Source organism: Carcharhinus amblyrhynchos, chromosome 7 (genome assembly GCF_965287045.1).
Source record: "Carcharhinus amblyrhynchos chromosome 7, sCarAmb.v2.hapA, whole genome shotgun sequence".
Taxonomy (NCBI): domain Eukaryota; kingdom Metazoa; phylum Chordata; class Chondrichthyes; order Carcharhiniformes; family Carcharhinidae; genus Carcharhinus; species Carcharhinus amblyrhynchos.
Window position 1 is genome coordinate 19591016 of NC_137330.1, and position 14481 is coordinate 19605496.

The window sequence follows — 14481 nt, forward strand, 5'->3', positions numbered from 1 at the left end:
CTTTGCTATGATCACACGGGATGCTCAGCTGAGTTGGAGGACATTTACCGGCACACCCTTGGAACTAAACTAACTGTTCCCTTTGTTGGCCGGACTGAGGGAAAGGAAGGTTCTGCCTTCCTTGTTGATGTACCCAAGACACTCTGGCATCAGTTGGGACTCGTGTCACCCCACGTAACTCTTACTATTAATGAGGGTTACAGTGCTAAATTCCTGGGATTTTTGGTCGCAGCCCTATGAGGAAAGGCTGATCCTTTCTTCACTGGACAGCAAGCCTTCCCCGAAGGACGTTTACAATATTTTGTCAATCCATTGTGTCTCATTGGTACATTGAACCACCAAAGAATGGCCCAGTCTCTGGTGCCGGAGATCCCCACAGATTTATGGGCAGCTACTAAGCACGAAGTCGGTCTTACCAATGTGTCTCCCATGTTTATTAAAATCAAGCCTAATATGCCCTTGCCCTCCATTAAACAATACCCTTTATGCCCCGAGGCTGAGGAAGGGGTCTCGACCATGATCCAATCTTTCCTTCAGCAAGGGATTTTGGTGCCTTGCCAATCGCCCTGTAACACCCCGATTCTTCTGGTTCTGAAACCTGGGCGACTGTCCGAATGGCGTTTGGTCCAAGACCTTCGCCGAATCAATCAGATCGTGGAGCCCTTACACCCTATTGTCGCAAACCCGACTACAATCCTTAGTAATAAGAACATAAGAACATAAGAAATAGGAGCAGGAGTAGGCCATCTAGCCCTTCGAGCCTGCCCCGCCATTCAATAAGATCATGGCTGATCTGTTGTAGCTCAGTTCCACTTTCCCGCCCTCTCCCCATAACCCTTAATCCCCTCTCTTATCAAGAACCCATCAACTCGCTTCTTAAAAATATTTAGCGAGGCAGCCTCCACCACTTCAACGGGCAGAGAATTCCAGAGATTCACCACCCTTTGAGTGAAGAAGTTCCTCCTCAACTCCGTTCTAAACCGCCTCCCCTTTATCTTGACGCTGTGCCCCCTAGTCCTACTGTCTTTTTTGAGCGGGAAGAGTCTCTCCACCTCTATCCTATCCATCCCATTCATCATCTTATACGTAATGTTCCACCTGATGCGACTGTTTTTACCCTTGTGGATTTACAACATACCTTTTTTGTGATATCCCTCACATCTGAATCACAGTATTTGTTTGCCTTTAGGTTTAGGGGCAAGCAGTAAGTATACTTGGACTAGGCTCCCCCAGGTCTATTTTCACAAGCACTGCACTCAGTTAGAGACATTAACGCCTCCGGGGGTGTCTACTGTCATTCAATACGTTGATGATTTACTCCTCACTAGCCTTACCCTCGTCACTAAACAAGAACGACACTGTATCTACATGCCCATCTCCATTCATGGGGATATGTGATCCTGTCCACTAAAGTCCATGAAGGCCAATGGCAGGTTAAAGTTCTGGGTGTCTTAATAAGTGCTACTGATCGTTCCCTTACGCAGGAACGTATTACTTCCATATTGCAGACCCCAGCTCCTACCTCGCCGAAACGGATGAGGGCTTTCCTAGGACTGGTGAACTTCTGCAGACAATGGATTCCGAATGTCACTGCCCATACTAAAGAACTGACTCCTTACTCCTCTCAAAATGCTCCTCTTAAGTTTGAGCTATCCGATTCGGCAAAACAATCTTTTGATGCCCTCAAGGATGCCTTGGCTGCCACCCTGGCGCTAGGACGACCTCTGTATGACAGGCCCTTTCAGTTATATGTTAATATTCTTGACGAATGTGCCACTGGTGTTCTGATGCAAGAGCACGGTGACCGGCGTCACCCAGTATTCCATTAAATTGGATCCTGTAGCTTGAGGCCTGCCTCCCTGCACCCAAATTCTTACAGCAGTCCATTTGTTAACACAGGCAGCCCCTAATTTAACCCTTCATCAGCCAGTACAAGCATATACCTCGCACTCGATTGTGGCTCTCCTGACGTCTTGGCAGACCCAGCATCTATGAGGTGTCACTGCTGCAGAATCCCTCCCTATCTTTTCATTACTGTTTGACTTTGAATCCTGCTGTATCTCTTGAACAGCCCCCGATGACCTTGCTGACCCACCACATGACTGTTTGCTTAGGAATCACTTCTTTACTGTGCTCTGTCCGGACTTGACGGACTGGCCTATTGATAATCCAGATCTCGTCTTTTATGTTGATGGCAGTTCCTCCGTTTCCTTAACGGGTATCCCACAGTCGGGATACGCCGTCGTCACGGACACTGAAGTCCGGGAAGCAGCCGCTTTCCATACCCCTGTCTCTGCGCAAAAAGCTGAGCTGTTCGCCCTTACCAGGGCTTGTATTCTGGCCACGGGTAAACGCGCCAATGTGTACATTGATTATGTCTTTGGCGTGGCCCACAATTTTGGCCACCTCTGGCAACAATGAGGTTTTCTCACCTCTGCAGGGACTCCCATTCAGAACACCCTTTGGGTTAAGAATCTCCTCGATGATGTTCAACTTCCTCATCAATTGGCTATTATCAAATGTGCTGCGCACACAAAGGGGGACACTCCTGTACAATTAGGGAATGCCCGTGCTGATTCGGCTGCTAAGGCAGCAGCCAAAACGGCCGCTACGATTGATCCCACTGGGGGTAATCAGTTTCTAAATCGGGTACCTGCATTGGGGACGGAGGGCATGCCAGAGAAAACTGAGGTACAACAATTACAGAGGGCCGCCTCTGAGTCTGAGCACAAACTATGGAAGTCAACGGGGTGTTCGTACTCCTTGGCAAGGGACCTCTGGCTGACACCAGTTGGTCAAGTTTGTATTCCGGATTCTTTATTACTGATACTTACTGATTATTTGCATTCTTGTATGCGTTTTGACAAAGAGGGAATGGTACAGCTACTTCTAAAGATTTGGTCGCATCCAGGTTTGAATACAGCAGCACAAACGTGGCTAGATCGATGCCTCATGTGCATGAAAAATAATAAGGGTAAAGGTATTAAATGCCCCCCTGGAACCACTCCCTTGCCAGATGGTCCTTTTGCCTGTATACAGCTTGATTTTATTGAATTACCAAAAGTACAGTGCTATAAATATTGTCTAGTAGTAATTGATGTGTGTAGTAAATGGATTGAAGCCTTCCCCACCACAAATTGTACTGCACATACGGTGCTGAAGTTATTGTTGACAGAAGATATTCCCCGTTTCGGGGTACCCAAAATGGCGAGCTCAGATAATGGACCACATTTTGTGGCTCAGATTAACATTGCATTATGCGAAGCACTCGCAATTAAACAACAGCTGCACTGCGTGTATCATCCGCAGGCAGCAGGAATTGTGGAAAGAGCTAATGGGACCTTAAAAGAGAAATTATCTAAATTGACTGAAGAAACTGGATTAAATTAGCTAAAGGTATTGCCCTTGGCATTGCTTCACATGCGAGTGACTCCCCATTCGCGGACTGGACTGTTAGCTGCAGAGATAGTCTATGGTCGGCCAATGAGGACTCCCTGGGATGCCCATGAAAAGCCCCTGGAGGGCGTAGACCTCCATGTGATGGGGGAACAGATGCAGGATTACTTGAAGCAATTAACCCTCTCTCTGAAGTTTCTCCACTCACAGATGAAACAGGCACATCTTCCAGAGACAGCAGGGACAGCCACCTCTCGATACCCAGTGATCGAACCTGGAGACTACGTATTGGTAAAGAACTGGGATAGAAAGAAATTAGGACAGTGCTGGAGCGGTCCTTTTCAAGTGCTACTGACAACACCGACTTCCGTCAAGATTGAAGGACGTTCAAGTTGGGTGCACTTGTCCAGTTGTAAGAAGATTATGTCCAACCCAGATACAAATAGAAGATGAAGATTCTCATCATACTTTTCGAACTTTGTGGACTATTTGGACTTAATGGACATGTAGTAGTAAAAAAAAGAGTTACCCAAAGACTGCATGCTAATACCTATTTACCTATGTCATACATTCTTTCTTTCAGCATAAATGTAAGTAACTGTTGGGTTTGTACCCATATCCCCGTCCATTCAAAAGAAGGAATACCTCTCCAATCCCACCCATTCCATTTAGCAGAGACCGTGGAGTAGATTTTATGTCAAAATCAAACAGGAATTGGGGGAGATATGATAGAATAGGAATTGGCTGGCTACAAAATGAGAAGGTTTTCAACCTGGTACCAGCCTGCATATGAACCTTCTCTCCACCCTCCCTTGTCATCCCCTCAAGTGACATGCAAGGTTCCCCATGTTTTAGTAAATCAGGGACAGGAAGGAGGGTGGGACAAAGTAAATGCAACTTTACAACTGAATGGCAGAGACCAGTAGCAGGCTTATCTGACAAGGGTATGTTTGTCCTTGATTTTTCCAGGGTATGGAATATCACCTCTAATAGCTCTTGGGCACATAACACCTCCGTACCCTGGATGACATTGGCTAATGATTTTACGGCCTATAATGGGGCATATTTTATACGTGGCACTAAAGCCTACCTGTGGCTTCCTACCAATTGGATAGGATCCTGTTACCTGGGATATGTCGCACCTTACATGCACCACCTACCCTCCCTTCAGCATCATCCCTTGTGAGCCAGAAGGTCCATTAGCGGAACTGAATGGTTCTTTATGCTAGCCTTTCCACCATATGGAAGAGCCAAGGCTGCAAACGAATTGATTGTTATGGCCTCAGCATTGGAACAACTGGCAAATGTAACAGCGGCAGAAGCTAAGGCGACTGGACAGGCACTAGCTGAGGCCTCGGCTGAGCTGGCGGATGTCCGGACCATGGCATTACAAAACTGAATGGCTTTGGACTATCTATTCACCTCACAGGGAGGAACGTGTGCTATTGTAGGTCAGGAGTGCTGCACTTGTATCCCAAATGCCCCTGAAAATATCACTAACCTGGCCGGCTACATCAAGAGGTAGGCTGATCAGCTTCAAGAATTTGGCCAGGAATTTCATGATTATAACCCACCGGGTTGGTTAGGATGGTTGGGTCACAAATTATTCGATTGGATCTTTAAGGCTTTTATTTTACTACTATTACTGTTACTTGGGATAGGATTGCTTGGTTGCTTGTGTAGATGCATTATTAATTGAGTCATGGATATACCTATTTAGTTAGTTGTCATGATATGACAAAAGGTGGGAATGTGATAGTGTACAAATGAAGCAGTGGCATGATGGGAAAAATGGTCAAGTATTTGCTCTAAAATAAAAGAAAGCCGACCAACCTATTCCAAAAGGCCAGACACCTGTAAAACTGACTCTGAATAACCTAAGGCATGACTAACACCCGAGAAGGCCAAATGCTTGACCTCAGTCTGTTTTGATAAGGTTTACTTTGCATTGCCTAAGACATGACTAACACCAGAGAAGGCCAAATGCCTAACCTCAGCCTGTCTTGATACGGTTGACTCCATATACCCTGAGATAACATACAGGGAATTAGATAAGGTCGGATGAGGGAGTCACAGAAATTTTTATTCCATCGGGAAACAAGACATGATCAGAGATCACAGAACCTTCTTGTCTCCTCAAGGGACAAGATAATGATATTATTGATGAGACAAAGAGGTCTCAGAGGTCACCGAATCCTAAAACAATTGATGATGTACTACTGCTTGTAATACTAATGGACCTCCTGAGGTCATGTAAGCTGATAAGAAAAAGGTATAACTATTGAACTGATTCTTGTAGTTGGCGTGACCTTGGGATAGAATCAGCAGTTTGTACGGACTGCTCTCTGTTTCCAAGATTCTGCCATATACTGCATGCAGTTTTGTGATAATAAAAGCTAGTTTTTTTTTCAAAGCAAACTTTGTTGAGTTTTACTATCACAGTTTGGAAAACAAGAAATTCTCCACTACAACAATCAGGCCCAGCACTAATAATACACCATCAAATATCTGATCCAGAATGAAGTTTAGATCAAACATGAAACCCAGTAAGAATAATAGACCATCAAATATCAGGTCAAGGACTAAGCAAATATCAGTTCCAGTACGAACAAGTGATCATCAATTATCAGATCCATTGAAGAAATAGATTAAATATCAGATCCAGCACTAATAACAGGTCATAAAATAACAGTTCCAATCCAAATAACAGATTATCAACATCAGACCCAGCACTAACAGCAGATCACCAAATATCAGACTCAGCGCTAAGAACAGATCATCAAACATCAGACCCAGTACTAAGAATAGTTCAAATTCAGACCCAGTACTAATGATAAATCAAATATTAGATCCACAAGTAATAACAGATCCACAAATGTCAGACCCAGCACTAATAACAGGTCAAATGTCAGACCCAGCAATAATAATAGATCAGATATTTGACCCAATACTAATAATAGATCAAATATTATACTCAGCATGAAAAATGTATCAAATATCTGATCCAGTACTAACAAAAGGTTATCAAATATCAGATCCAGAACTAAATATAGATCAAACATTAAATTCAATAAGAATAATAGATCATCAAATATCAGGCCAATGACAAATTATAAATCATCAAATATCAGATCCAGTATAATAAATGATCATCAAATATCAATCCTAGTTCTAAGAATAGATCTTCAAATTTCAGACCCAGCACTAATAACAGATGAACAAATATCAGACCCAATGCTAAGAACAGTTCATCAAATATCAGACTCACCACTAACAAAAGATCAAATATCACACCTAGCTTTAGTAATGGATCAAATGTTTGACCTAGTACTAATAATAAATCAAATATCACACTTAGCATTAATAACAGATTAAATATCACACTCAGCACTAATAATAAATCAAACTTTACACTCAGCACTAATAATAGATCAAACATTACACTTAGCACTGATAACTGATCAAACCTCACACTCAGCACTGATAAAATGTTAGACCCAGCACTAATAATAGATCATCAAGTATCAGAGCCAGTACTACTAATAGAGCAAATATCACACCAAGCATTAATAATAGATCAAATACAAGACCCAGCAATAACAACAGATGATCAAACAACAGACCCAGCACTAATAATAGATCATCAAGTATCTGATCCAATACTAATAAGAGATCATCAAATATCAGGTCCAGAACTAAATATAGATCAAAGATCAGACCCACTAAGAATAATAGATCAAATGTCAGGTAAAGGGTTAATAATAAATATCAGACCCAGTGAAGAAACAGATCAAATATCAGATCCAGCACTAATAACAGATCAAATGGCAGTTCCAGTCCTTATACTAGAACATTAAACATCAGGCCCAGCATTTACAACAGATCATCAAATATCAGATCTAATTCTGATAACAGATCTTCAAATATCAGGCCCAGTGCTAAGAACAGATCATCAAATAAAGAACCCAGTACTAATAGATCATCAAGAATCAGACACAGCATTAAAAATAGATCAACAAACATCAGACTCGGTACTAAAAACAGATCAGATCCAGTCCTAATAATAGATCAAATATCAGATCCAGATCATCAAATGTCAGACCCAGCACTAATTATTGCTGGGCAGCACAGTAGCACAGTGGTTAGCACTGCTGCTTCACAGCTTCAGGGACCTGGGTTCAACTCCTGGCTTGGGTCACTGACTGTGTGGAGTTTGTACATTCTCCTCGTGTCTGTGTGGGTTTCCTCTGGGTGCTCCGGTTTCCTCCCACAGTCCAAAGATGTGCAGGTTAGGTTAATTGGCCATGCTAAAATTATGTCCTGAGATGGGTAGGTGAGAGGGATTAGCGAGTGGATATGGGGGTAGGGCTTGGGTGAGATTGTGGTTGGTTCAGACTCGATGGGCCAAATGGCCTCTTCTGCACTGTAGGGTTTTTGTGATTCTGTGATAATAATAGATCAGCAAATATCTGAATCAGCATTAATAATGGATCATCAAGTATCAGATTCTGTACTAATAATAGATCACGCATCACACTCAGCATTGATAACATAAAATTTTAGACCCCGCAATAATAACAGATCAAATGTTTGACCCAGGACTAATAATACATCAAATATCACACTGCACTAATAATAGATCAAATATCAGATTCGGCACTAGTAATAGATCATCCAATAATAAACACAGTGCACACAATAGATCATCAAATATCAGATCCAGTAAAGAAATAGATTAAATATCAGATCCAGCACTAATAACAGGTAATCAAATTTAAGTTCCAGTCTCAATAATAAAACATCAAACAGCAGACTCCTCACTAACAACAGATCATCAAATATCAGACCTAGTTCTAATAACGTATCATCAAATATCGGACACAACACTCATAATAGGTCATCAAATATCTGATCCAGGACTAATAAGAGATCATCGACAGTGAAACAGTAATGTCAGGAGTTTTTGTGGGTTATTCGGGAGGCACAACAGAAATTCATCCCAAGGAGGAGGAAACATCCTAAGGGGAAGACGAGGCATTCGTGGCTGACAAGGGAAGTCAAGGACAGCATAAAAGCAAAAGAAAAAATATATAAAGTGGCAAGGATTAGTGGGAAGCCAGAGGATTGGGGAGCCTTTCAAAGTGAGCACAGGACACCTGAAAAAGCAATAAGGGGGGAGAAGGTGAAATATGAGTGCAGGCAAGCTAATTACATAAAAGAAAATAGGAAGAGGTTTTTCAATATATAAAGGGTAAGACAGGGGCAAAAATAGACATTGGACCACTGAAAAATGAGGCTGGAGAAGTAATAATAGGAAACAAAGACATGGCAGAGGAACTGAATAGTTACTTTACATCAGTCTTCACGGTGGAAGACACCAGTGGGATACCAGAGCTCCAGGAGAATCAGGGGGCATCAGACTCAGCACTAACAATAGATCACGTATCAGACCCAGCATTAATTAAAGATCAAATATAAGGCCAGTGATAAAAATAGATCAAATATCAGATTCAGCACTAAAAGCAGATCATTAAATATTAGACCCAGTACTAATAATAGATCAAATATCAGACCCAGTAGTAACACATGCCGTGTTTGTGAACTAATGTTCTTATGTTCATCTGATGAAGGAGCAGCGCTCCGAAAGCTTGTGATTTCAAATAACCTGTTGGATTTTAACCTGGTGTTCTGAGACTTCTTACTGTGCCCATCCCAGTCCACTGCCTGTATCTCCATATAATAATAGATAAAATATCAGACCCAGTGCTAATAATAAATAATAAGAATATAAGAACTAGAATCAGGAGTAGGTCCCTCGAGCCCGCTCTGCTATTCACTAGGATCATGGCTGATCTTTTCGTGGATTCAGCTCCATTTACTCATCCGCTCACCAAAACTCTTGACTCCTTCACTGTTCAAAAATCTATCTATCCTTGCCTCAAAAACATTCAATGAGGTAGCTTCAACTGCTTCTTTGGACAGGTAATTCCACAGACTCACAACCCTTTCCGTGAAGAAGTTCCTCCTCAACTCAGTCCTAAATCTGTGTCCCCTTATTTCAAGGCCATGCCCCTAGATCTAGTTTCACCTGCCAGTTCAAACAACCGCCCTGCTCCTATCTTATCTAGTCGCTTCATTATCTTACATGTTTCAATCAGATCTCCCCTCATTCTTCCGAATTCCAATGAATACAGTCCCAGTCTACACAGTCTGTCCTCATAAGCCAACCCTCTCAAATCTGGAATCAACCCAGTGAATCTCCTCTGCATGTCCGCACCTGCCATTACCTTCTTCTCATCAATTTTTGGCATGATATTTGGGTCTTCCACTGTGAAGACAGGCACAAAATACCAATTCAATGTCTTGGCTATTTCCTCATTTTCAGTTATTTAATCAAATATCAGGCAGAGTAGTAAATATAGATCAAAAATCAGAGCCAACACTCATAAATCATCAAATGTCAGAACCAGCACAAATAAGATATTATCATAAATCTGACTCAGTACTAATAAATCATCAAATATCAGACCCAGTACTAATAATAGATCATCAAATACCACACTCAGCACTAAGAACAGATCATATATCTGATCAAGAACTAATAAAAGATCATAAAGTATAAGACCCAATAATAAAAATACATCATCAAATATCAGATCCAGTAATAATAGATCAACTATCAGACACAGCACTAATAATAGATCATCAAAAATCTGACCTATTCATAATATGACCATCAAAAATCAGACCCAGCACTAATAATAGATCATCAGATATCAGACGCAGCACTAAAAATAATTGATCAAATAACAGACTTGGCACGAATAACAGATCACCAAATAACACACCCTGCCCTAATAAGAGATCATCAAATATTAGACCCAGCACCAAAAATACATCAAGTACCATACCCAGTACTAAAAATAGATTGTCAAATATCAGACCCAGTACTAATAATAGGTCAAATATCAGATCCAGACCCTTTGCTAACAACACATCATCAAACATCAGACTCAGCACTTTTAATGGACCATCGAATATCAGACGACTAAATATGAATCAAACATCAGACCCAGTAGCAATGATCACTCATCAAACCTTTTAAATACTTCATTCCTGTCTATTCAGTGAGTTGTGTTTAGGCAGGGGCAGAGTCACATGATTGCAGCAAGCCAGTTAATTCACATAGAATTGCATTTCCAAAGCTCAAAAAGCAGTTAACAAATGAGTTTATTCCTTTTTTTTCAAATTCACTCACTGAAAGCTGTCCAGGTAGAACTTGAGGTGCATCTTTCAATGCCCCAGGGCTTGTCGGAGAAATCACAGAAATGCAAGGCCGTTCCATCTTCTGTGACTCAAAAGAACTGGAACCTGTAAATAATAAAAGACCAAACACTGTTATTACATGCAGGTATCTGTCATTCATAAAAATATTGCATTGTTAATGTAAGTATAAATATATTTTATATTACGTCAAATATTTAGTAAATTCTATATTTCAAAGCCTGACAAAGATTGTGACTAATCTGTGGAATAATAAGGTGGAATCCTCCCAAAAAAATTCTAAGAGCCGAATGTGTGTGAAAACTGGAGTAAATCCCATCTTGCTTTTCAGCAGGACTTGTGAAATGAATCTCTCATGCACACATCAGCGGGTAGGGTTTATTCCCACTGGAAAGGCCAGCAGCATAGTGCTAGCGGGCCACTGTGCATGTGCTGATTTGTCAGAGCGGAGATTGGCAAATGTGCAATAGCCCCACACTGCTGGCCTCCAGATCGCTGGCCAACCTCTCTACCCCACAACACTGCCCCTCTGAACCCCACCATGTCCCGATTGCTGGACTCCCGGATGTGTTCCCCCTCCCCATCTGCTGCCCCGACCCCTCTGGCAGGCCGACCACCTCAACCCCCATGACCAACCCCGATTGCTGGCCTCACTCTCTCTGTCACGGACCCAAAGTGCAGAGTGGCAGCAGGACTCCCTCCACGCCTACCAATCTCCCTCCCAAAGGCCCTGCGCTCCCAATAGGCCCCACCCCTTCTGGCCCTATCCCTTGGCACTGCCCAGTAGGAAGTGCCAAGGTGCTCCCTGAGCATTGCCACTTTGCCCCTTGAGCAATGCCAATGGACCAGGCTGGTACTGTCAAGCTGGAAATGCCTGGGGAATGTCTCCTTACCCCGCAGTCTTCTGGGGGTCCTCCATAGTCCATAGTGGAGAGCTGTTGTAAACTCTGCTGGAGTGAAACACTCCTGGGGAGGAGGGAAGAAGGGGTGGGGTGCAGACACCAGCAGGCCCAGAGACTTCAGTTCTGGGCCCTAATGGATGCAAATGCTCAGTTCAATAATTTATTCAGCTCTGCGCCAGAAGAATGGCACTGGAAATCCGGAGATGTGTGAAGGCCATGACACCCATCCGGAAACCCACTAAACGGCCTCCACTTGAGTCTCCTGGCTGGGAGAATTGCCTCCATAAGCTTCTGTTAAGCTTCCAGAAATAAGTGCATTAATTGAGTGCCAGGAAATAAATTAATTAATGTCTTTACTTTGCAAGCGAGCTCTGATTTGCCTCTCAGAATGTCATTTATAGTGAGTCATCTATATTTTGTATAACAGGTAAAATACATCTTGGAAACTTGATGACACGACAGGTTAGACAATCTTTCACCTCTCGGATCTGAAATTACATTCGTCCCAGAATAATGGGATGGAAGTCTCCCTTATCTGTTTGCTGTATGGGTCCTATGAATGTGAAATGAATCTGGGACAGATTTTTTCAACATTGCCAATGTAACAATTATTTTCATGTAACATTTGAATTCAATATTGTTCCCAAAGAAATGTTTAAAAAGTTCTCAGGCTACACCAGGTTCTTACCATCCTTCCTCACTGTTTTGCATTCATTAAAGAACTAGCTCTTGCTCACCTACTCATTCTTAAATAGGTTCTCAATGCTGTTTTTATCTTTCAATAGCCTTGACCCATTTGCCTCTATCATTCTTGCACCTTTTGAATTCCACCCCTGAACTCTTTCATTCCTTTGAGTGCAGCCTCTTGTGCACCCCAGTCCTTCCTGGGGCCAACATTGCTGGTTGCACCTTCACTCACCCAGGGCATAAAGCTTTCCATGTAATCTCCTCCATCTCTCAACCTGCTTCCCTAACGTGAAAGAGTTTTGGGAAAAATCTTTGTTCAAATATTTAACCATCCTTCCCATGGCCTTTCTTTGCCTTAAGGTCTATTTTTCGTCCTATCTTTGAGCTGAATGAGGGGCTGGGGGCAGGCATCAACGTGGGGAGGGCAGGGTGAAGAGCGATTTTGGGATAGGCTGAGTGGAGTGGGGTTATGAGGCAGAGATTGGTGAGGCATTTTGGGACAAGAATGGTGTTGTTCAGTGGGCATAGTTAAGTGGAATTTTCAAGTCGGGAACCAGCAAGAGTTATAAGATGGAAATTGGTGTGGAGTTATGGCGTGAGGTAGTGTGTGGTTAGTGGTGCAGTAGCTGTCAGGGAAGAGGGGTAATTCATGGGATGGGGTGGGGTAGTTTTTGGGGTGGGAGCAGGATAGAATGTGGGTGAGAGCTGGCTAGCTGTGAGGGCAGAGAGCTAGTTTATGGGGTAGTTTGTGGGGAGGGGTGGTAGTTCTTTGGGTGGGAGTGGGGTAGTTTGTCAGGTAGGAGTGAGGTGATTTATGGGGTGGGAACGGGGTAGTTTTTGGGGTGGGAGTGGGATAGTTTTGGGTGGGACTGGCGTAGGTTTTGGGGTGTGAACGGAGTAGTTCATGGGATGGGCAGTGGGGCGGGGGGAGTGGTGTAGTTTGTTGGGGGGATGCAGAAGGTAGTTGGTGGGGTGGGAAAAGGTTAGTTTGTGGAATGGGAGCAGGGTAGTCTATAGGGAGGGACAGGGTAGTATGTGGGGTGTGAATGGGGTAGTTCCTGGTGTGGGAGTGGGGTAGTTTGTGGTGGGGAAGGGGTAGTTTGTGGCCGGGGGGGTGGGGGTGGGCGATATTTTGTGGGGTGGGAGCAGTGTACTTTATGGAGTGGGGCCGGGTGGTGTGTACGGCACAGTTTTTGGTGTGGGAGTTGGGTAACTTGTAGGGTGAGTGCGGGGTAGTTTGTTGGGTGAGAGCGGGATAGTTTGTGGGTTGGGAGTGGATAGTTTGCGGGGTGGGAGCGAGTGAGTTATTGGGATGGGAATGAGTCAGTTTGTGGGCTGAGAGTGGAGTAGTATGTGGGGTGGGGCGCGTCTGTTTGTGGGGTGGGAGCCAGGTAATGTGTGGGGTGGCAACGGGGTAATGTGTGAGGTGGAAGTGGGGTAGTTTCTGGGGGGGTGCGGAGGAATTTCTGGGGTGGGAGCAGTGTTGTTTATGGAGTGGGAGTGTGGTAGTTAATGGGGTGGGAGCGGGGTAGTTTGTGTGGGTAGTTTACGCAAACTTAGGCCACAATCAATTCACATAAATGGGGGATCAATTCCTGAACCAAACTCTAATAACCCATCTTCACTAACATAAGGCAGCATTTCGTACTCAAACAATTATGGACAAGTAACATAACAACATTGTGTGATATAGAAATGCAATATGATATTAAATACTATATGGTACTGTACATTGTATAATACCTACCAATGACATTAAAAACAGACAAAATGAAAAATGTTTCGTTATCATCCCTGAGCTCATATGTGCATGTGACTGGGTTTGATTTGATTTTATTTATTCTTGTCACATGTATTGGTATAAAGCGCAAAGTGTGGGTTCTTACGCGCTGTACAAACAAAGCATACCATTCACAGAGTGCATGGGGAGAAGGAAAGGAGAGGGTGCATGATATAAGGTTACAGTCATAGCTAGGTTACAAGGAAAGATCAACTTAATACACCTTTGGTCCATCTTCAAGCAGGATGTGGACCTTCCTGTCGCTTGTAACTTCAACACACCATCCTACTCTCCTGCCCACATGTCCATCCTTAGCCTGTTTGTGGAGTTCTAGTGAACCCCACAAACTGCAAATAGCAAACTGGAGGAACAGAATCTCATCTTTCAATACGGCACTTTACAGCCTTCTGGACTGAACATTGAATTCAACTG

The 14481-nt window shown here is 43.2% G+C and overlaps 1 protein-coding gene across 23 annotated transcripts in view; it reads right to left on the reverse strand.

Moving 5' to 3' along the window:
- Nucleotides 1–14481, reverse strand: part of LOC145344815 (regulating synaptic membrane exocytosis protein 1-like) — a 743305-nt gene that overhangs the window by 280022 nt on the left and 448802 nt on the right. For all 23 annotated transcript variants that reach the window (XM_080191997.1, XM_080192005.1, XM_080191995.1 and 20 more), the window contains one exon: nucleotides 10655–10767. In XM_080191997.1, the coding sequence (XP_080048123.1) occupies nucleotides 10655–10767 (113 nt within the window). The remainder of the gene's footprint in view (nucleotides 1–10654; nucleotides 10768–14481) is intronic.